The 23429-nt window shown below is 38.3% G+C and overlaps 2 protein-coding genes across 3 annotated transcripts in view; one reads left to right on the forward strand and one right to left on the reverse strand.

The window, feature by feature from the left end:
* LOC100892847 (hephaestin-like protein) overlaps positions 1 to 13394 on the forward strand; it is a 34035-nt gene extending 20641 nt beyond the window's left edge. Inside the window, 12 exon segments of the mRNA XM_030983203.1 lie at positions 1285 to 1456; positions 2070 to 2356; positions 3653 to 3864; positions 4856 to 4997; positions 5705 to 5917; positions 7198 to 7411; positions 7873 to 8339; positions 9396 to 9563; positions 10668 to 10850; positions 11418 to 11438; positions 11441 to 11536; positions 11998 to 13394. Coding sequence (XP_030839063.1) covers positions 1285 to 1456; positions 2070 to 2356; positions 3653 to 3864; positions 4856 to 4997; positions 5705 to 5917; positions 7198 to 7411; positions 7873 to 8339; positions 9396 to 9563; positions 10668 to 10850; positions 11418 to 11438; positions 11441 to 11536; positions 11998 to 12101 — 2279 coding nt within the window. The 3' untranslated portion in view covers positions 12102 to 13394.
* A 460-nt stretch (positions 13395 to 13854) lies between these two features.
* The window catches only part of LOC576586 (serine/threonine-protein kinase Sgk1), a 69048-nt gene continuing 59473 nt past the window's right edge, over positions 13855 to 23429 (reverse strand). For both annotated transcript variants that reach the window (XM_030983204.1, XM_030983205.1), the window contains exons 9-12: positions 23111 to 23206; positions 22332 to 22442; positions 21535 to 21675; positions 13855 to 19795 (exon numbers count right to left, since the gene is read on the reverse strand). In XM_030983204.1, the coding sequence (XP_030839064.1) occupies positions 19622 to 19795; positions 21535 to 21675; positions 22332 to 22442; positions 23111 to 23206 (522 nt within the window). In that variant the 3' untranslated portion in view covers positions 13855 to 19621. The remainder of the gene's footprint in view (positions 19796 to 21534; positions 21676 to 22331; positions 22443 to 23110; positions 23207 to 23429) is intronic.

The raw sequence follows: 23429 nt of genomic DNA on the forward strand, positions 1-23429 counted from the left end.
CTTTATATAGTGTTATGGTTGTGCACATTGCAAAATACATGATAGTGAATATTTTTCACCCTTGATCAGCCTCGCTGATGCGACAATAGGGACTTTTAGATTTGCACGTCAACAGCTTTGACTGCAACGTGTGACGTCATTTTAAGGCACTGCGCATGCGTTACGTCGTCTCAGTCGGCGATCGAGAATGCGTCAACCTTGATTTCCTAAATCTAGTACATACATACATACATATTGATATTCATATAGCGCCTTTACGTGCTCAAGGTACTAGTATGCCGCGTGCGCATAAAATATACAGTTCCTCAGGTAGACAAAGGAACATCCCTTCCCTGCTATTATGTAACAATGTGTAGAACAGGTGTCACATGCATATTCACTTGTTCTATACACATTTTTACATAATAGCAGTGAAGGGATGTTCTTTTGTTGGGGGTAGAATGAGGAACTGTATATTTTGTCCTCTTTCTTTGTCCGTGTTGTTTAGAGTGTTACTTCCTGCATGCATGTATATCGTCGAGTGCAATCTAAAAGATTTCTAATTGTAGTCAACATGCACAGTTAAGTACTTTGACATGCATGATCAGTCGGCGTTCGTCGTGTTCTCGTCCACTCAATCTAAAAGTCCCTATTGAAGTTCATCAATTCAATCACTCAATGCATTAATCACCAATCAATCAATCAATCATAACACTGATAGAAAATCTATCTAATTAATTGATTCTGTTTGTTTTGGTTGTTCAATCTTGCTTCATTTGTAAAGACTTCCCGCCCCCATCGCGCCCACAGCCCGGCACACCCTGGGCATCTAGATGGTTAACTTGTGGAGGTAGTCACAGGAAATGCCTCTGAAGGATCTCCCACAAATGTTACTCGTTGGGCAACTTCTCAGACCCTCCTGTCTAGCTGTTCCCATAGCACTCATAGAAAATCTATCCAATTTTTTCTGTTTGTTTTGGTTGTTTCATGTCACTATGTCACTATTCAGCGCCATGAAGATTATGAATTTCTTTTAGAAATGATATTTCTTGAGACATTCGAAATTATGACTCCTCTTTTAAAGCAGGACTGTACTTGTAGCTACTTGCACCCTCTACATAGCAAACAATGCCTACCGGTAATCTGTGACCATTGGTCTCCCATGGTCCTTTTTCTTATGTTAATTGAGAGCTGATTTGATGAGATATAACTACTGGTCAGTGACCGTGCAGAGTGTTCTAATCCCTCCTGGCCAAACTAGTGCAGATAGGCTTTAATCAAATCAAATGCTCTCGTTTCATGAAGCTGGTTCCCAGGTTCTCTACACGGTCAACTCTGACTGTGGTCCAGGAGCGGATGAGGAACCCCTTGCAGGACAGACGAGGGACTACTTCATAGGCATCTCAGAGAGTGTGTGGCATTATGGCCCTGATGAAATAAACGGACTGGATGGAAGAGATTTGACTGATCCCGAAAGGTAAGACTCAATAGAAGAAAGAGAAAAAGAGTAGGAACAGGATTAAATGATGTGAATTGTTTGTCGCCCTCTGTAGTGCACTGTGTACCTGATGTGCAAACATTTTCTTGTAAAGAATCGTGATTGATTCAGTTAGTCAGCGACATCTATAACTCTACAATTTAGGAACGAATTTGTAATAGAATGAAAGAAGGAAGGCATTGCATTTCTTTGTCTATAAACATAATAAATACAGTGTATTTATCCTGTCAAACTTATGGAGCGTTGCAAGAAAGTTGCGATTGATTACAAGTTGCAAAATTTTCAACTGATATTTGCAATCGATTGCAACTCAACTTTCTTACAACGCCCCACTGGTCTCCTAAATTTCCCAGGATTTTGGTAGGATTATAGTTTAAAAAATTAAATTAAGCTAACTAGATCTAGCTTTTATTCTCCCCCACCCTCTCTCTCTCTTATGGGGTGTTGCAACAAAGTTCAGTTGCGATCAATTGCGAATTTGCAACTAATCGCAAGATCGACCTACGCTTGATTTTGGGGATTTGCAATTCATTGCCACTTTCTTTCAACACCCCATTAGTCAGTTTCTGTTTCCAATTTCTAACCATTCCAGCGAGTCATTCCCCTTCTTCACCGACACCCCAAACCGCATCCCCGGAACCTACCTGAAGGCCAGGTACGTCCAGTACTCCGACGGCGACTTCACGCCCGACAAACTGATCGTGAGGACCGCAGATGACCATCACATGGGTGTCCTAGGCCCGGTCATTCGGGGCGAGGTCGGGGATACCATCCGGGTGACGTTCAAGAACACCGGGCGTGTCCCGCACAGCATCCATCCCAGAGGCGTGCTTTATGATAAAGCCAATGAGGGTTCCAACTACGTGGACGGTACAGATGGTAAGTTCATACCTACCAACCCTTCCGAATAATCAAGAATATTCTGTTTTTCTGGATTTTTAGGACCCCAAAATCCGGAATATTCCAGATTTTCAAAATTTCTATTTTTTTTAATTTTTTCATTTTATTTATTTAGTTATTTATTTATTTTTTTTTTATTTATCTATTTTTTTTTGTTTTGCGTTGCTTAAGCCAAATTAAGCTTGTTTTATCATATGCCGTGATGTGCGTTGAAGGGCTGCATGATTGAGCAGCGAATTTGTATTTGCTTTTTTGCACAGATTTACCGCGTATTGCCAGTTACACTGCCGCTGCATGTGCGAATTACGCCCGTTAAGGGTACAGATTTCTTATTTTTGAAGACATACCGTGCTAAAAATTCTTTATTCTCGTTTTCAAATGTTGGCAGGTATGTAAGTTAGGAGACAGGAAAGTTCATCGTTATATAATGCATACAGTTAACAATTGAATTATTCATACCCTTACCAAGGGGGTGTTTCACAAAGATCCTTAGTTGACCTTAACTCTAAGTTGGACTTAACTATTATGGAGAGCCATTTGCAGCCTAAAAATTAAATATATTCAAAAGCGAAAATCAAGTATTTTAGATTTTTTTTATAAATTGCACATCAAGAACATGAAATCTCCCACGATAATAGAAAATATGAAAGATTTGAATCAACATTTTATGCCTTTTAAAATAACTTTTGCAAAATATTTTCATAGATGCTAACGGCTTTCCATAATTGTTAAGTCCAACTTAGAGATAAGTTCAACTTAAGATTAGTTGCGATTTGTCCCAATTTATGCATCTTGAGAATGTGACATATTAAAGCTTAAATTTAAAAGTATTCAACAATTGCCCCTAATTCAACTAGTCCGCCTATCATTTTTGAGTTGCGTACAAAAAACAAAAAAACAGCAATTTCGCTACGGGAATGACTAATTTAGTTACCGATGTATGAAGAATCTAGGTCTCTGATTAGGCCAAATAAAAAAAAACATGTTTAACGTCCTGCCTTTTTGAAAAATAGGAAGGAGGAGGTCCTTTTTTCCTTCTTTTTTTTTCTTCTTCAAAATTTTTCCTGACAGTTGGGCTATTTTTCGAGATGGCCGCCGGTAATTTCTTTTTTTCTTTTTTTTAAATCAGAAAAAGATAATTTTAGCAGTATGTTTTTCATGTTTTAATTCATTGAAGAAAAACATGAGAAGAAGAAAAAATGGACAGCTTGTATCCAATGGTTTGAACGGTATCAGTCTTTATAAACTGCTGCCTCATCTCTTTCCATCTCCCAGAGGCTGAGCAGGCTGATGGCTCCGTAGCCCCAAACGCCACCTTCACGTACACCTGGACTATCCCCCAGTCCATAGGACCAACGGATCTGGACCCAGACTGTCTGACCATGGTGTACACGTCAGGAACAGATGAAACGATGGACCTGTATTCCGGTCTCGTCGGACCTATGCTGATCTGCAAGGAGGGGACTTTGGACGCTGATGGAAACCGGGTAAGAATTAACTCACAGTTAAAAAAAATACCCATCTCCTAGGCCTATATGTCTGTCTATCATTGCATTATTTATTTTAAAGCCTATCTGCACTAGTTCAGGAGGGATTAGACCTCGCTGCGTGGTCACTGGCAGGTATCTCATCAAATTAGCTCTCAATTAACATAAGAAAACAGGGACCATGGGGGATCAACAGGTACCGTTTATATAGAGGGCGCAATTAACTACAAGTAGTGCAGTCCCGCTTGAAGACTATCTTGTGGATATCAAGAGTTGTGCAAGCACTGTGGTATATCGATGAAGGATCTTGACTCTTGTACTGTCAAACCTGCTTTAGTGACCACCTGTCTTCAAAGACCACCTGTCTATAAAGACCACATGTTTTGTTTCCCTTGAAAATGGTTTCTCATTGAAACATGTACTAAAGGAACCTATCTACAAAGACCACCTGTCTACAAAGACCACTTTTTGTGTTTCCCTTGGGTGGTCGCTATAGACAGGTTTGACTGTAGTAGAATTCCTTGGTGTTGATCCTTGCTCAGTGCTTACGTCCTTGGACAAGGTGTTTCTCCCTCATTTGCCTCTCTTGACCCAGGTGAATGGAATGGGTACCTGGTAATGATGGGGTGATAATAATTGCAGTTCCCACTTTATATAGGAATATTTATACTGCCTTACTGATGGTGCTACTCCGGATGAAAAGATCATTTTATTACTTTTTAATATTTGATTCCAAAGGGTATCGAGTCCAATTACTAAAATGGTTTGTATTCCTTTTTAAAATAAACCCTTTGTAGCAATGCACTGTATAGAAAGACCACATGTCTATAAAGACCATTAACTTGCTTCCATTGCTCTCTCTCTCTCTCTCTCTCTCTCTCTCTCTATCTTTGTGTCTTTTTGTCTTTTTCACACACTTCCTTCATACAATGATGTTTTTTAAAAAGACATTAACTTCACGTATGATGCGTATATGTTGTTCTGCTTACAGATTGGGGTTGACCGAGAGTTCTTCCTGCTCTTCCTGATCTTCGATGAGAATCAGAGCTGGTATCTTGATCAGAACATTGCAGACTTTGCTCCAGGTGCTAACCCAGAAGATGATGATTTTGTCGCTTCTAATCTCATGACTAGTGAGTTACATTTGCTTTTACTCTACTTCCTCTCCTCTTCCCTCTTCCTCCTCCTTCCTCTTCTCCTTCCCCTTCTCCTTCTCCTTCCCCTTCTCCTTCCCCTCCCCCTTCTCCTTCCCCTCTTACTTCCCCTCTTCCCCTCCTCCTCCCTCCCTCCTCCTCCTCTTCCTCCTCCTCCTTCTCCTCCTTCTTCTCTTCCCTCCTCCTCCTCCTCCTCCTCCTTCTCTTCCCTCCTCCTCCTCCTCCTCCTCCCTCCTTCTTCTCATCCCTCCTCCTCCTCCTCCTTCTTCTCATCCCTCCTCCTCCTTCTTCTCTTCCCTCCTCCTCCTCCTCCTTCTCCTCCTCCTCCTTCTCCTCCTCCTCCTCCTCCTCCTTCTTCTCATCCCTCCTCCTCCTCCTCCTCCTCCTTCTTCTCATCCCTCCTCCTCCTTCTCTTCCCTCCTCCTCCTCCCCCTCCCAAATAAATAAATTCCTCCTACCGTTCCTGAAGAACTATATCCTTCTCCTCTTCATTCCCCCTCTACTTCTACAAATACGCATTTTAACATTATTATATTTTGTATTTCAATGATTTTCATGAGTTACAAGTTCCAAATTGAATTTTGAATGAATTACAAACAAATTGAATTTTGAATGAATTACAAACAGATTTAATCCATATTTAATAAAAAGTTAATGATAGCAATCGTTCCATGCTATCCATACAGGCATCAATGGTTATTCCTTTGCCAACCTGCCGGCCGTAGAGATGACCGCAGGTGAGAAGGTCAGTTGGCATGTCATGGACCTGGGCAAGGACACTGACCAACACACTGCCTACTTCCACCAGCTGACCTTTGTGCTCGAAGGTCGTAGGGTCGATGCCGTGCCCCTCTTCCCTGGTATCGCCCAGACGATCATGACCGTCCCTGACAACCCAGGTAAGAATGGTCAAAGGTCAAAGGTCGATTTAAGATTAAAATATGCCATGGCTGAGGTTACATCTCATAGAGTAGATAGTTTTCAACATATCATTGTTTGATTAATTTAAATGATTGCATTAATGGTAAGATTGTCAAAGTTTAAGTAGAATTGATATTAGAATACTATATATGTCATACCCTGGACCGATTCTCATACAGTAGATCCATGTTGACAAAAATTATCTTCAAAAGGCTTTGCAGGCTATCACTCAAATGTATTATCATTTCACAGATGTAAGATATTACTGACATATATATAAATCTATATATCAGTTCTCATTATATCAAACATAAACTTAATTATTTTATGATCCAAAAGACATTTTACTAGACTTAACAATATCCTTTTTTTCTTGTTCTTTGTAAATAGTGTAAATAGTTCACAACCCTTGAGGAATTTTATTTGTCATATATTATATATTTGAAAGTTGTAGTAACGATTCAGGCTCTATGCTTATGTTTCATCACCTTTGTGTGTTCATTCTTTAAACTGTATATTAGTTGCAACTTGTCTTTGATAAAACATTGTTATATTCCTTTTCATGTGAAGTCAATTCAAATGGATTATGATATTGAAAATGATTTGTTATATTATATTCTTTTTCATGTGATGTCAACTCCAATGAATTGTGAAATTTTGAGCATGCATAAATTAATAAATAAATAAACAATGATTCATTATTCTGAAGCTCCAAGAAAAGGGTCAGGAAAACTTATTTAAAAGTAACAACCTCTTGCAAAACAACAAAATAAATTGCACATAGAAACAACTTTAAGGAAATGTCACTCCTAGAACAACATTATATCAAAGAGCTCCCTAGAACCACCAGCTCAGCAGGATATATTTTGTGCACTGTTCCATCTATTCTAACTATTGGACTGCTTTTCCAACATGTCTTTTCAATATGTTAATGGTCCCTCCCTGGTTGTTTTTCACGTGCAATAATTAAAAAAAAAATTGGTGCTATCTTTTCTATATTTTCATGGTAATTCCTAGAAAATAAGACCATTTTCCTCTTTTTTCAAATGGGGAAAAAAGAGGAAATAGACAAAAAACAAATTTTTAGGCTAAAGATTTGAAACAAAAATTTTGTATTTCAGATTAGAAATAGAAAGAAAAAATATTCTGGGCTGTTTTTCACTATTTTTTGAGTGGTTTTAGAATATTTTATTTATAGTTGATGATCGTTTCTCACTTCTCTTCTTTTTGTTGTTGTTGTTGTTTCTTTGCAAAACAGGGACATGGTTAATTGAGTGTGAAACCAACACCCACTTTGCTCAGGGAATGACGGCAGTCTACACAGTAAACCCGGGGGGCGTTTCTAATTCGCCTGAGGTGACAGACAGTGGCACCGTCAGAACGCACTACATCGCAGCGATAGAAATGGAGTGGGACTTCACGCCTCGCGTGTACGACCCCGTCCGGAGCCAGGCCTTGACCGATGAGGATAGGTATGCTCAGTCAGTGGCGTAGTGAAAGCATGTGCCCCCCCCTCCCCCAATTGAGTGATGAAAAAAAAATTGAGAGAAAGAGGAAGGGGAAGGGAGAAGGGATGATGCCTTTACACCTCCTCCCCTTGCAACATTTACTAGTCAGTCGTTTCAGTAGCTTTGTAAAGTCAAAATTCATTTTCCTCTAATTAAAAGGTGCATGTTCCCTGCCCCCTACCCCCTACCCCCATTGGTTTTAGTACCTGTATTAACATAATTTTTTTAATTTACATTTAGGCATTCATGTATATTGCACAAAAATGTTCATTTGTACAACAAAATCATACTGTCTTTTAAGTTGTTCTGTTCGAGTGCATATGTTGCGAGAAGTGCTTGCTGACACGTTCCTCTTGCTTGTGTGCCGAAGATGACCTGCACAAGGTACACTAATTATATCTTACCTTATCTATTCTGAATTTCAGTCCGGGCTTCGTCTTCGTCAATCGTGGAAACACGAGCATCGGCAGCAGGTACCGCAAAGCCATCTATAGGGAGTACGTAGATGACAGTTTTATCATACAGGTGGAGCGCACCACGAACGAGGACAAAGCGCTCGGTATCCTCGGTCCGGTCATCCGCGTTGAAGTCGGCGACACGCTCCAGGTTGTCTTCAAGAATCTAGCCACCAAGCCTTACAGCGTCCACCCTCAGAACCTTCTGTCTGATAAAGACAATGAGGGCGCTACATATGGTGACAGGTCCACGAGCGACATGCCGGTCCTGCCGGGAGAGACAAAGACGTATACTTGGACTGTCCCCGAGTCGCGAGCGCCGACCGATAGCGATGTGTCGTGTACGGCATCTGTTTATTATTCCAGTATACACAGAGGGAAGGACACCAACGCAGGTCTGGTTGGGCCACTTGTCATCTGCAAGAAAGGCAACTTAGGTGAAGATGATGATAATGATAATGATCATAATAATAATAATAATAGAAATATCAATAATAATAGTACCACTACTACTACTTCTACTACTCCTGCTACTACTACTACTACTACTACTGATACTACTACTCCTACTACTACGACTACTACTACTACTATTATTACTACTTCTACTACTACTTTACTACTTCTACTGCTACTACTACTACTACTACTACTAATACTACTACTACTATTACTTCTACTACTACTTCTACATTATTATACTTCCCTTCACAATGAAAACAATGACAAATTCTCAGAATTTTGTTTTGCTTGTCAGAGACTTTAATCTTGATCATTTCTCTTTTGAAAACTGTGAGAACCCTTTTATGTGCCATGTAGGCCACAGATACATTGACTTCAGAGATCAAGGTTATAAACCATATAGTGAGAAACTTAAATTTACATGCTGCAAAGTATAACCACATAATTTTCTTGGGGCCATCTTGCAATTGGCACTCAGTCTTTTTTAGGATTAAACATGTACGTGAAGGAAGGGGCTCGTTTATCGAGGCCCCCAAACTCTGGTCTATACTGTTTCCCTCAAGAAGTCAAGAACACGTTTGTAGTATTTGCTAAAGCAAGTGACTGTACCATGGTGACTATAGGTATAGACCAGTTTTGGAAACTCCCCCCTCTCAAAAATGAAATGGAAGCTCATATTAGCAATCATGTGAAAGAATATGTTTTGACTAATACGTGATGATACAAATTTTGCCGGGAAACCGCCTACGAATTAATATATTTGGTAAATTATTACATCTATCCGGACTGGATAGATATCGCATAGTCCCATATACATCTTTCTGTGTGCATAGTGCTTGTAACTTTACCAAGACTGTGCCAAATTTCTTATCATTTTGATGATTCCAGAACCTTGCAGTACGCACCAATTCATATGCTAGATGATCAACCTCTTCTGATCGATTCCACACCGTTTCTTTCACAATGCAATCGCATGACCAGAACTCATCTTCATCTTTAACTTGTTATATTCTTTTTCTCCCATATTCAAGATGCTGATGGAAGGAGGATGGATGTTGAAAAAGAGTTCAACCTGTTCTTCTCAGTGACAGATGAGAATAAGAGTTGGTATCTACAACAGAACATTGATCATTACTGTTTGACACCAACGGCGGTGGATGTCAGTGACGGGGACTTTCAAGAGAGCAACCTCATGCATGGTAAGGAGATGGTATCCAGGTTTTTTTTCTCACAAAGACTAAGATCGACTTTAAGTTGGACTTAACTATGCCAGGCCATTCACGCCATCGTTTGCTCTCACCATTTACCCTCCCCTATGTGCAAACCACCCAGTGGTTCAAGCACTTGACTTCAAATTCAAAGGTCATGGTTCGATCCCCGACACGGCACTAATGTCCTTTGACAAGGCATTAATCTACATTTGTAGCACTCGACCCAGGTGAGGTAAATGGGTACCTGGCAGGAATTAATTTCTTGTAATGCTAGAGTACTGTAATGGCAGCTATGCTAAAGCCGGGGTAATAATGAATTTGTTTTCCTCGGAATAGAATTATCTAGTCTAGATTGACGGCGATATATAAAAGCCTATTCTTCTTCTTCTTCTTCTTCTTCTTCTTCTTCTTCTTCTTCTTCTTCTTCTTCTTCTTCTTCTTCTTCTTCTTCTTCTTCTTCTTCTTCTTCTTCTTCTTCTTCTTCTCTTCTTCTTCTTCTTCTTCTTCTTCTTCTTCTTCTTCTTCTTCTTCTTCTTCTTCTTCTTCTTCTTCTTCTTCTTCTTCTTCTTCTTCTTCTTCTTCTTCTTCTTCTTCTTCTTCTTCTTCTTCTCTTCTTCTTCTTCTTCTTCTTCTCTTCTTCTTCTTCTTCTTCTTCTTCTTCTTCTTCTTCTTCTTCTTCTTCTTCTTCTTCTTCTTCTTCTTCTTCTTCTTCTTCTTCTTCTTCTTCTTCTTCTTCTTCTTCTTCTTCTTCTTCTTCTTCTTCTCTTCTTCTTCTTCTTCTTCTTCTTCTTCTTCTTCTTCTTCTTCTTCTTCTTCTTCTTCTTCTTCTTCTTCTTCTTCTTCTCTTCTTCTTCTTCTTCTTCTTCTTCTTCTTCTTCTTCTTCTTCTTCTTCCTCTTCTCCTTCTCCTCCTCCTCCTCCTCCTCCTCCTCCTCCTCCTCCTCCTCCTCCTCCTCCTCCTCCTCCTCCTCCTCCTCCTCCTCCTCCTCCTCCTCCTCCTCCTCCTCCTCCTCCTCCTCCTCCTCCTCCTCCTCCTCCTCCTCCTCCTCCTCCTCCTCCTTCTTCTTCTCATGCCTCAATGTTCCCTTTCCAGGAATCAACGGCTTGCTGTTCAACAACCTCGACCACCTTGAGATGGAGGTTGGAGAGCGTGTCGCATGGAATCTACTTGGTCTCGGAGACGAGGTGGATCTTCACACGGTTCACTTCCATGGACACACCTTCACCTACCAGACCGAGCATACAAACAGATTGGATGTCTCAGAACTTTTCCCAGGTTAGACATAATTAATTCACAGTCAGGGGGGGGGGGGGGGGGGGGGGGGGGGGGGGGACTGTGGTGTTTCACAAAAACTGACTCTTCCAAAAAAATTGTTGTATTATTATTCTAAATGGTCTAAAGAATATATGAAAATGAATGCTTAAATATGAAGAATATATGATTTTATGGGTGGGGGGGGGGGGGGGGGGGGGGGGGATGGGTGGGGGGGGGGGGGGGAATCGGGTGTTTCCCAAAGACAAAGATCGACTTCAGTTGGACTTGAACTATGGTAGGCCATTTATGCCACTGGCTGCTCTCACCATTTCTGGCATTGGTCTGGGACATACAAATCACGGTCACATCTTTAGAATTTAATCCTTTTTATAGTTCAAATTTTGTCAAAATGTTGAAAAATTCACAGGAATACCTCTTGTCTACTTTTGGAACTTTTTTTTCTTAAAAAAGGAAATCATTTTGAAATTTTTTGTCAATCCATGTATACACTGCACATTCATTTGGTTCATTATTCTATTTAGAAAAAAAAAAAAATATGACACTTTCTCCTTTTGAAAATGCCTACAGGAACTTTCCTCACCCTGGAGATGACCCCGATGACCCAGGCGTGTGGCTTCTTCATTGCCATGTCAACGATCACATGACTGCTGGCATGGAGGCTTTCTATTATGTAAATGAGGCTCCAGGTAAGATATTAGAGAGAAAGAGAGAGAGAGAGAGAGAGAGAGATGGGAGAGAGAGAGAGAGAGAGAGAGTAAGAGAGATAGTAACAGAGAGAGAGAGAGAGAGATAGAAACAGAGAAAGATAGAAACAGAGAAAGAGAGATTGTTAGATTGAAAGAGAGAGAGAGAGAGAGAAAACAGAAAGAGAGATCGCTAGATTTAAGAAGAGATTGAAATAGAGATTGGTATATTGGAGGACAGATTTGTAGAAAGAAAGAGAGAAAGAGATTGGTAAATTTAAAAGAGAGAAACATAGATAGATAGATTTGTAGATTGGAAAAGACAAACAAATAGAGAAATGGAGAGATTGATAAAGACTGGAGAGATGAGGATAAAGGAAATGAGAGATAGAGAGATTCAGAAAGAGAGAAAATTTAAAATATACAATTCACACCATCGTTGTCTTTTTTGCCTGTTTGTATAGAAACTGCAGCTCCGACCACGGCATCTAGTCCAAGCATCAACCGGAAAAATGCAGTCAACGTGGGACTGATTCTCATCATCGGCTTATTTTATCAACTACTCTAAAAATAACGCAATAGGTCTGTTTTCATCAGCTCGAGTTTACCAAATAACCCGCTATTTCCAGACTCGGGATATTATCCCGAAGCTCGAAATCGCATTTTCACCAGACCAATACGCTCATCACAAATTAGCTCAGACGAGCGCACATTAGCTCACTACTTCCCAAATAGCGGGATATTTTTTAAACAAGACCAAGCTTTCTTGGGATATATTTTCTCGATTAAATATCCCGCTGATTGCAACTGGTTAATTTGCGATCGGGACAGTTAAAGTAGAGAGTTATTTGGCAAACTGAAGCTGATGAAAACAGGTCCAATGATTAATCCATCTTTTAAGGAAAAAAAATGTCTTGCTACATCTACTTTCTTTGTAGTTTTGTAAGGCAGGAGGTATGTATATTATACATGTACGTATGCTATAAAGTATAAATATGTATTTATTTACTTCATTTTCAGGAATCCCCCTGATACACATACAAGTATAAATATATCTGTATCAAGAAAAGTGGTGGTGGTGGTTATTTTACCTGACTGCTAAGAAAGCATAAAAGTAGTTTACATGCTGGCTCGTTCTGCATTCATTTCAGATCTTTCATTCTCTCATGCAACTGACTTTGAAATTATTCCATCTGTAAATGAGAAATATACATTCCTAAGATTTTTAAGTTGGTGGTGGTTTATTGCAGTAATTTTGTTATGAAAATGTTTTAATGCATTTGATGCATGTTTTTTACTGAAGTTAATGCAAGTAGTGAATTGTTAAATGTCCATCTGTATTAAATACTAAATGGAGCACACATACATGCAGCCGATTGGATGCTTAGGTTTAGCAGGGAGTTGGGATTAGCCCACAGCGCCAACAAACCACTTGTTTGTTTAGTTTTTAAAAAAAGCTTCAAAAGCTTTCAAATTTATTTGCTTTTATACAGGTTTCTTGAACTTTTGCAAGTATGGTCGATTAGTTAAACAAGTTTTTAAATCAAAACGATGTATAAGTATTTTGTAATTCACATTCCCTGAATTTTTAGGCATATCGAAACGTGCAAATATAAATATCAGTATTTTAAAAATACATGTACATGCATTTTAATTTTTGTAATATTTGTAATACAATCATGATTTAGTCTAATTCGTATGAAACTATAAGATCACTTACTTTGTATGCATATGCATTCAGTTAACTTGTAGTTTGGTAAGTTCAAATATGTGCTTCATTCAAGTGATATGTTTGTATATGATTCTGCAGTATAACTGCTCTGAATGTTTTTGTATGATTTTTGTTTGTCAAGTAAATGTACAATTAATACATGAAATATATATTAACAAGAAATAAATGAATAAATAAAAAATGTATGACTTGGGATGGTCTTTTCTTTTTAGAGGACCTATAATAACAATAATAATAATAATATACTCTCCGGGATGGACTTGCCCCTTAAGCAATTGTGGCTTCAAACAGACAATACTTTTCTATTTTTCATACAATTTCTTATACACACACCTCTCATTCCAACACAAAACAATCATTCAAATAAATACATTCTTGTTCTTGATAGCCTGTACTCTTTACCTCATCTCTTCCCTCCCAGAGCTCTTCGCTTTCTGTCACCTTCTCTCCCTCTCATTTCCTCCTTCTTTTCTACTCCATGCGACTTGTCTCTCTCTCTCTCTCTCTCACAATAAATTATCTTGAATCTTGAATTCAGATAACTAAGCAATCATTCAAATCAAGAACAAATACCATTAAACCAAAATGATTGGATTATACAAAAATATTTAATACGTTGTTCTTTTCCGTCTTGTCTTGAGTCCTTTTTCCCTGATATCACATGCGTTAACCGAGCTACTCCAACGGTTGGAGGCGGGTATCCTATGTCATTGCATGCTGAGGGTTAAAAGGGAATTGAACCGTTCAAGTCAGAGCCATTCTTTTGGAGAGTTTGGCTAACCCGGTTTGAGTTGGGCAAAAGAACGAAACAAGAGAATATACGCCATGTAATTGTCACTAAATGAAACCAAGTTGGCCAAACTCTGTGAATAGATGACTCCAGTTAACACCCTTTTTGCCACTGAGCATACACGTTCTAAGCACTGTTGGTAGTCAAAACACTCCACCACTTCCCTACCCTTCAACATTTGAAAATTCTTGTCTCGTTACGATTACACGGTACAATTCAATTCTTTTAATACGTTGGTCGTCCAATCACAAGAAATAATATGCTCTCTGAACATACAGACAATATCCAAGCAATAAAATGGTCCACATTGTATTCCATAATAGTCACAGAGCAGTACATCTTTAACAAGTCACATCTAAAAACAAATGATTTCAATGAATGGTTCTGAAAAAAGTATGAAAAAAGTATGAAGAAACGGTAATCATTCACATGGGTCCATTTGGCGCAAGATTGCTTTGGATCTCCTGATTAAGAGTTTCTCAGAATGTATTACCAAACACGATGACACAAACAAATACAATGTTTTCCTGGTCTGTTGATATACACTTCATGATTTACTAGATAATCAAACTAAAAAATCTGAATGAAGCCCATTTCACACAGGCTTTTTCCAGTCGATGCAAACAGGTTATGTCTTAATGCACATATTTTCCCTTGGAATTTAATTAACATGAAATTTAAAAAGGAACGAAAAAAAAGAAGAACATTTTCAGTGTCACAACTCTATCATAATCTACAAGTTTAAGTCGCTTTGTCACATAATTGATAGAGAATGCCCATTAGTAATTAAGTATTAATAAAATAATAATCATTACAAAATAAAATTCCGGTAATTGTAAGATCGAGTTGTACTTTGATTCAATAAATTCTTACATTTTTTGACAGAAAGAATACAGAAATAATGACTGACAAGAGATAATAACACTGCATAATATATATTTTATATACAGAATTCATCAATAGCATGGTTACTCTGAAATACTGTACAGGAATAGAAGATGTTTAAAAGAGAAAACTTGATCATGAACAAATCGAGGCATTTTTTTTCTACTCAAAAGAACAAACAAGTAAGACAAACATTCTGAAAAAAGTTCGCTCATTCAATGATACTGACTTGCTAGAAATCACATTTGCCATAATCTATATGAACATTTGTAGCGTATAGTTCAATTTGCATTTTACAAAAATGAGATATATGTACAAATTTGTTTCAATGATATTTGAATACTATCATTGCTGTACATTCAAAGACACTAGCATGTACATTTTTGTTTATATATACCATCATCAAAATTGGTACGTGAATGATAAAAATAAAGCTTGAGGCATCATTACCTGGTTTTCATGCAAACAAGAGAATGCAATCAAGAGATTGATTGCATCAAGTTGCGAATGCAAGCTACAATGTACAATCATGGTTAGCCAATCAAGATCCACCTTAATAATTTACATTACACTCCTGATTGGCTCATACATGAAAAATCATTCTTGATTACAACTTTGCATTCAAAGACAGCTTTAATGCAACATTTCCTACCGGAAATGTCACAGTTGATGGCAAGTCATCTGGAAATACCATCATTATAGAGAATGCTAGATTTTGAGTGGCTGATGCTTTACAGATTATCGATAGCAAATTATGCAATGTATTCTAAAAGAAATATTTCAACATTCCTGTCGCAATGGTCCAGGTGCATGGTCCTTAAAAGTGAGTTTTCATGCATCTGGTAAAAACACAAATTGCTATGTTTCTATCTACCAGTATACCTTACCAATGCTTACTGAAGTAAACGGTGGTGGAGGTATACAGGACATTACAAAGCAATGGCAATGTTTGAATGACTGGTCACACTGAATGTTGAAGTAAATCTGCGTATTTGGCCATATTTCTTTTTTTAAAGTAGCTTTGAAATACTATCATTAAAGTTCAGTACGAAAGCAGAGAATGTCACAGAATGTATCTTTGCATGTTCAACTCAATTCCTTTTTTTTTTAAATGTAACTCAAAATACAAACAAATTCCATCCCATGAAAAAAGAATGAGATCAAATCATTGAGGATTTGATAATGATAAATTATATAAAATTAACTGTCATGTTATCATTTTTTACATCGTGTGCAGCACCCGGTTATTGCAAAATCAGATTAAAAATGATCTAAAGAGCAGAAGAAAAAATATTTTGTATGAAGTTTGCTTTTGCTTTTTCAAATTTTAGAAACCATTCCATCTGCAAACATGGTTTAAAATAAACATGAATAAGCTTAGCAAAGGAACATACACAAAAATAAGAAGAGGGATGAAAATTAAAACTACAACATGTTTATGAAATTGGAAAAGAAAAGGAAATACGTACATGTATGCCTACAATGGAAAATACAAGACTTTAATGTTAGAAGTAAAAGGAAAAAAATGAACTTAAAAATTACTGTCTATGATTTGTTCCAACAAGCTATCAGTGTTTAGAGACATCTATATTGCAAAAAAACATACAAAGATAATTGGTATTCTATGGTAACAGCTGGTTATTTTGTCAACTAAAATATAAAAGAAGTTATTTACTGTTTCAAAATCAAGAAACATATTGCTCTGAATTACTGCAAACATGTAAAAGAGGCAGTAATTGATCAAACTCCTGAAGAAAATAAAAGAAAGCAAACTCATCAAAATGTCTGAAACATTGAAAGCAAATCTCTTGTCAATTAAGGAGGCGATGAAGCACTAAACGCTCGTCAAATTGGCAGTAGAACGTTACGACAATTCTTGATCTATTCTTCATCTTGAGACATGTATGCAACGTACATTACCAGTAATAAAGGTGGGATCGAAATGAACAATAACAAAACAAGATGCAAAGTTTTGTTCTTATGCTGTATCTGTAAAATTAAGCAGCTTAAAATTTAATTTTTTTTCCCCTTCAAATCATAAGAAGAAAATCAGAGCGGGTGGTTATAAATCATTACACATGTTCATTCTGAAATATTTCATAAGTAATGCATTTAAAAAATATATAAACATTTGAAGAAACATCAACTTAATATAATTCAAATTCCCTGCATAATTAATGAGATTTTGTAGTTCACCTTCATTACATATATAGCAAAATCAATTATGGCGACTAAAAACTAATTTATGCATAGAACCTTTAATAGCTTGTACAAATTATGAGCCTGGACGAAAAAGTCTTCATGCAGAGCGTGATGGGAATGCATAAAGTCCGCAGATTACTTGATTTTGCTTTCATAGGATATTTCAAGAAAAAATTACATGACTCAGATTAAAAGCAGCATTTGCAATATAAGATATTTTAAAGATGGTGGATGATAAAATGTTCTCTCCAAAACAATGTACAATGTACAACAAGAATGCATATGTATAGGCACCAACATAAGAATTTGAATACATTTACAAGACATGATAATACCACAATTGTATTTCTGCTCTGTATTTCTTTCATCTAATTGATCATGTACATATTTACAACATTTTACAAGATGCCCTGAAACACTTAAAGTATGTTCATCTTTTCATTTACATCGCGTTCCTTTAATTAAAAACAAAACATCTCTCAATCTTTGCATTCGTTCCTATTCTAAATATTGTCTTAAAGCTTTTGAATTGTCCATTGATAAAACACTTTCCTAACCGAAAGTGTATAAGAAAGATGAAGAAAAATAAGAGAGGATTCTAAAACAGGAAATATGACAACATCCTTGGAAAGAGAAGTCTTACTCTCAAAATCGTTTTCCCTCTTCACTTTCCAGTCTCAGAAAGGAAAATTTAGATTTCAAATCTGCATGAGATTTTGAAAGAGATTTAGAAAGCAAGAAATCTAATGTTTGAAGGCACAAATGCTAAAATAATTCTACAGGCAAGCAATAATCTACAGATATTCGAGAGGAGAAAAAATTGATTTGAAAGATTCCATGGGAAAAAAAGCTTTGATTTTACAAGAAAGGGAAACAATCATTTTTTAATAAACAGAAGAGAGGTAGAAGAACCAGTAGCAAAGCAGTAGAAAGAAGGGGCGACAGATCAAAGCAAACGGTCTATTCATATTCAATTTTTTCTAAAGAATGTTTAGATGTCGTGGAGCTCAAAGATATATTTCTGGGATAAATTTGTTGGTGTACATACTTAACATGTCCCGCATGTTAGCTTTCAAATCATGGAAGGAAAGAAAGATCGAAGGAAAGAAGAGACGAAAGACAAGAAGAGAGGAACAAGGAAAGGCGACATCTTGAGAAAATAGATTCATCTCCTTGATTATAAGAAATATTCAATCGCACGATTTAGAACAGACTGCATGTTTTTTCATACAAAACTAAACATCATTTCTGATAATTTCTGGGAAATTAGCATGGTTTTTAGAATAAAATTCCACACAAGCTACAAGTATTATACTATTCATTGCTTCAAACTGAAACTGATTTGGATTATATATATATATATATATATATATATTTGACAGTTATATCACGAGATGCTATAAGGGGCAAGAAATTAATCAATCTTGGCAATCTGTATTAAAAGAGCATGAGTTGAAACTCTCCGCTACACATTCTTCTCTTATTTTTGCGAGAACTACATCAACGATTTAAAACGACGTCATTCTACGACCGTCTCAATCGATCCAGTTGAGTGATAGGCAAGGCTAAAAACTTTAAAATCTGTAGAGTTAATCTCTCAAAAGACACTTATAAGGAACACTCTCTTTTTACATGTACTTCATCACTTGGTTTATCCTCACTCTCCGCCGAGAGCCAGCAGGGCATTATCAATAATAGAGCGCTTTCGCAAACACGATGGAAAGCAAAGACGATGGTAAAGCGAGCGAAAAAATAAATCTGCGCATGCGCGAATCAGAATTTTCTCCGTCTTGTTGATTTTCACGTCCATACGCGGCCATGATAGCGTCCGTTCCCTAAACACGACGGAAGAGCTGTATTGCCGTAATTCTCCAGTCGTCTTTGCTTCCGTCATGTTTGCGTGTTTGCGAAAGCACTCTAATATGCCTCAGATGGAATCACCGCCTTACTGGTTCTCGGGCACAACGGCACATATTCTTGAAAGCCGCCCTACCTTTAGGGATGGCTTGAACCCGGCTAAGTGCGCTGATTTCGTCTACCAATTTATGGAGCGCCAAATGTTAACTTTTTCATCCTGTATAAATGGGCACAATTCTGTAACTAAATGAAATACACAGAAATGTGTCGCTCTGTAATAAGATTCTGGTGTTACCAACTGGTTATGGGAGCTGAGTCTTTCCTGTATTTAGCCTGTAGCGCATCAGATAAGTCAGTTCCCAACATCTTAATTTAATAAGTTTGCATTAGTTTATCAATTTCATATTCATGATGACAATAATCAATATAGAACTTTGAGGTTGACACTTGGCGTTCCCGTATACATCAGAAGACTATGTAAGTTATGCCTTGTTTCAATTTTTGGCCGCTTTCACGAATATGGGCAGATGTGATTAAAAATGGCCTCCCATCTCATCAGACATTAAACAAAATGAAGAAAAAGGAGGTAACTCAATGAAAAAGAAATCTTTTGTGTCTGTGCCTAAGGATCATCCAAGCCCACGGTGGGAGGGACGTACGTGAAGCCTTCAAAGACATTGTCTGCGTCCTGCACGCTTGCGCTCACGGTGTTGGGGTCGACCGACTTGCCGACGGAGTTTGGAACGGGCTCCCTGACGAACTCTGGATCGATGTTCTTCACGTCCATGCTATCGCTCTGCAAAGAAAAATAATATCATTATTATTCATACAGTATACTAGTGAATAATAATATTAATACTAATACTGGTAGTGGGTTCTTATATAGAGCTCATGTCTGTCAGACTTGACACTCCTGGCGCTCTGCAATTATCACCCCAGCTTTACTATGGCTTCCATTACGGCGCTCTAGCATTTCAAGGAATTAATTCCTGCCAGGTACCCATTTATATCACCTGGGTTGAGTGTGGCAAATGTAGATTAAAGACTTGCCAAAGGACATTAGTGTAGCGGTGGGACTCGAACCGCGGACCTTGTGATGCACAGTCCGGTGACGTATCCACTCGACCACGACACCTCGAGCACAAAAGCAAAATTAAATACTTTTGAAATACTTGATCCAACTGAGAGAATGAATATTTACAAACGATGAGTAAAGTGGGATATACTGTGTGTGATTGCATAGCATTACAAGTTGTTACAAAATGGTAAAATTTAACAGAATATACAACACAAGAAATGTACAAAACCAAAGTGACAGAAGTGGGCAGAACTGTTAAAAAGGAGCGACCAGATGCGGTAAATATCTGTGGAAAGTCATAGGTTCATAATTCTTTAATTTAGCGGTTTTGGAGATTCATACATGTCTGCAGATGAAAACTATATGTTTATGTAGTTTGGGGGATTACAATGACATTGCTTGAGACAGACTAACACTGGAATATAAATAGTCCTTGTACTTTTTTGACTGCCTTGGATTCATAATGTAATACCAGCAACTATGAATTGAATGCTCTATCCAATAAAACTTTTTATGAGACATTAATGAAAACAACCAGGCAAAAACAGCTCAACCGATTTTAGCTAAATTTAGATTGATCTAGTTCTTGTTTCCTGAACATCAACTCTGGAAAATAAGTAAGAATATTCTCTCTCCATCGAGCAACTATTGGATTACAGTATAAACCCCTCTCTGTCCCTCTCAGGAATGTAAAGAGACACCCCTTACATTATTTTCTCTCTTTCTCAGATAATATCTTCTACTAAGCCTTTACCACCCCCTCCCATTCCCCCTCTAAGCCACTCTGCCTACCTGTATCTCTCCCTCCTCCTCCCCCCTAAATGAGATCAAGCAGCAAATCAAGCTTACTGCTCATGCGTTTTTTGTAAATTATCTTTTTTCATTGAAAAATATTGGTATTTGTATGCATTTTATTTAAAATATAAATGCAGAAATAAAACGAAATAAACAAACAGACAAACTCTAGGATTGTAAGGTGGAGTTATCTTCTTGGCATCAAGGTCTGACCAAATGATGGAGGAGAAGAAGAACTCATTTCCTCTCCCTCTCTGTCCCTCCCCCGACCCCCACCCCCCCCCTCCTCTCCCCCCCCCCCCCCCCCCCCCCCCCCCCCCCCCCCCCCCCCCCCACACAGGTAAACGACCTTTCAGTACTTACCACTCTAAGATTGAAAGGAGGGGTTATCTCCTTGGCATCCAGGCCTGACCAACTGATGGAGGAGAAGAACTCACTTTCCTCTCCCTCTCTGCCCCCTCCCTCTCTGTCCCCACCCCCCTCTCTCTCCTTCCCCCTCCCTCTCCCTCCCTCCCTTCCCCCAATAAGCTAGTGCTGGTTATTTTACATGACTGCTATTAAAGAAAGCATAAATGCTTGTTGTTGTTAGTAAGCAACCAGAGGACCAATGGCTTTAGGTCCTCTCTGAGGGACCACCCCAACAATGATCTTTCAGTACTTACCACTCTTGGATTGTAAGGAGGAGTTATCTTCTTGCCATCCAGGTCTGACCAACTGATGGAGCTGAAGAACTCATGATGCTTGACGGCCTTGAAGCCCTTGTCTCCTGCACCCAGTCTCTTGGCTCTCTCCTTGTGTAACAGCTACAGGTTAAACAGAGTACAAAGAGGTGTGAATAAAAATATGATTCAGAAAGGCTTAAAGGGAAGGTCCACTCAATATTAAAGGGATTGGGTAACTTTGCCTCAGATTCTAAACAAAATCCTGGCTTTAGCTCATGCTTCGATGATAATTATAAACCTTTAGGTCAGTCAGGAATCCCATGACTTCTACAGACCGATCACCTGTCTGATTATCAAGATATCTATGATTGGAAATCAAAATTTCATTTTGCGTTTTCCCAACAGTTTTTACATACCGGTAAGCATTACAGTCTTTTGGGGAAATTGAGTATGGTAAAACCGGTCACTCAAATATTTTTACTATTTTGAGGCACTTCATGATGATTTTAAAGCGCAATTTTTTGAGGGCTTCAATATTACACCATATCACAGAAACTGATAACACGTAGGGCCATGCATCTCAGATTTAACATTGTCAAACGATGCCTTTCATCACTATGAAACTGATTTCTCATTTCCATGTCATGACCAATTTACATTGTTCATTTATTTCTATTCCATCTTTACAGTTATATCAAAATTAGAGTTGAAACTTGGCCTGCCATACATATCAGATTGGGTTAACCCAGACAAGAATATTGGCCACTCTATTTCAAACATGAACAGTCTTGGCTTACCCCTTCGAGGAGACCCTTGGCACTTGGTGAGAAAACAGAGCTCCTCATTCGGAGTGGCTTGTTGAGAATGTTATCATACATCTCGGCTGTGTCTCTGCTGTAGAATGGAGGCTGTAGGAAGAGAAATAGGAGAACCAGTCTTACTCTTGGTGGTTTATTGAGAATGTTAACATTCATGTACAAGTCTCTGTAGCAGAATGAGAGGCTGTATTAATAAAAGAGGGCAGACAAAAAATGTGTCACCATTCTAGCTTGTGTTGAACTGAAAATGATTCAATTATAATTAAAGTCATGAAGCAGCATCTATTATTGGAAAACCCCTTTTTCATTGTTTATGACACATTCTTAATCTCCCATATCTATCTATCAATTTATGTATCTCACTTCTATTTCTTCTCCATCTCCTCCTCCTCCTCTTCCTCCCCTCCCTCTCTCCCCCCTCCCCCCTCCCCCTCTCTCTCTCTCTCTCTCTCTCTCTCTCTCTCTCTCTCTCCTCCCTCCCTCCCTCCCTCCCTCCCTCCCCTTCCCCTTCCCCTTCCCCTTCCCCTTCCTCTTCTTCTTCTTCCTCCTCCTCCTCCTCCTCCTCCTCCTCCTTCCTTTGTCCTCTTCCTCCTGTCATCACAATTTTGCCTTGATCTCCTAACTCATCTCCAAATTCTCTCTCTCTCTCTCTCTCTCTCTCTCTCTCTCTCCCTCCCTCCCTCCCTCCCTCCCCCTCCTCTTCCTTCCTTCTCTCTCTCTCTCTCTCTCTCCCTCTCTCTCTCTTTGTAGATACTTACCAATCCCGACATCATCTCAAAGAGAACAGCTCCAAGACACCACCAATCTACACTTCGGTCATACTCCTGCTTTCTTAATACTTCTGGTGCCAGATACTGTAAAATCAAACACAGGTATAATTATGCAATCAATCAATGAAATACAGGTACATACAATACAAGTAATACAATAGAAGTACTTCTCAATAACTCAGCTTTCCTAGGCTTTTCTCTTTAACTCCCAGCACTATTAAAGTGACTCGGTAACATTGTTGAAGGTTGATGAAAAAAATGTGTAATTTTTGTTTTAAATGTTACTTATTATAGTCCTTCTACTGTA

This window comes from Strongylocentrotus purpuratus, unplaced genomic scaffold (assembly GCF_000002235.5).
Source record: "Strongylocentrotus purpuratus isolate Spur 01 unplaced genomic scaffold, Spur_5.0 spur5_scaffold_13, whole genome shotgun sequence".
Taxonomy (NCBI): Eukaryota; Metazoa; Echinodermata; class Echinoidea; order Camarodonta; family Strongylocentrotidae; genus Strongylocentrotus; species Strongylocentrotus purpuratus.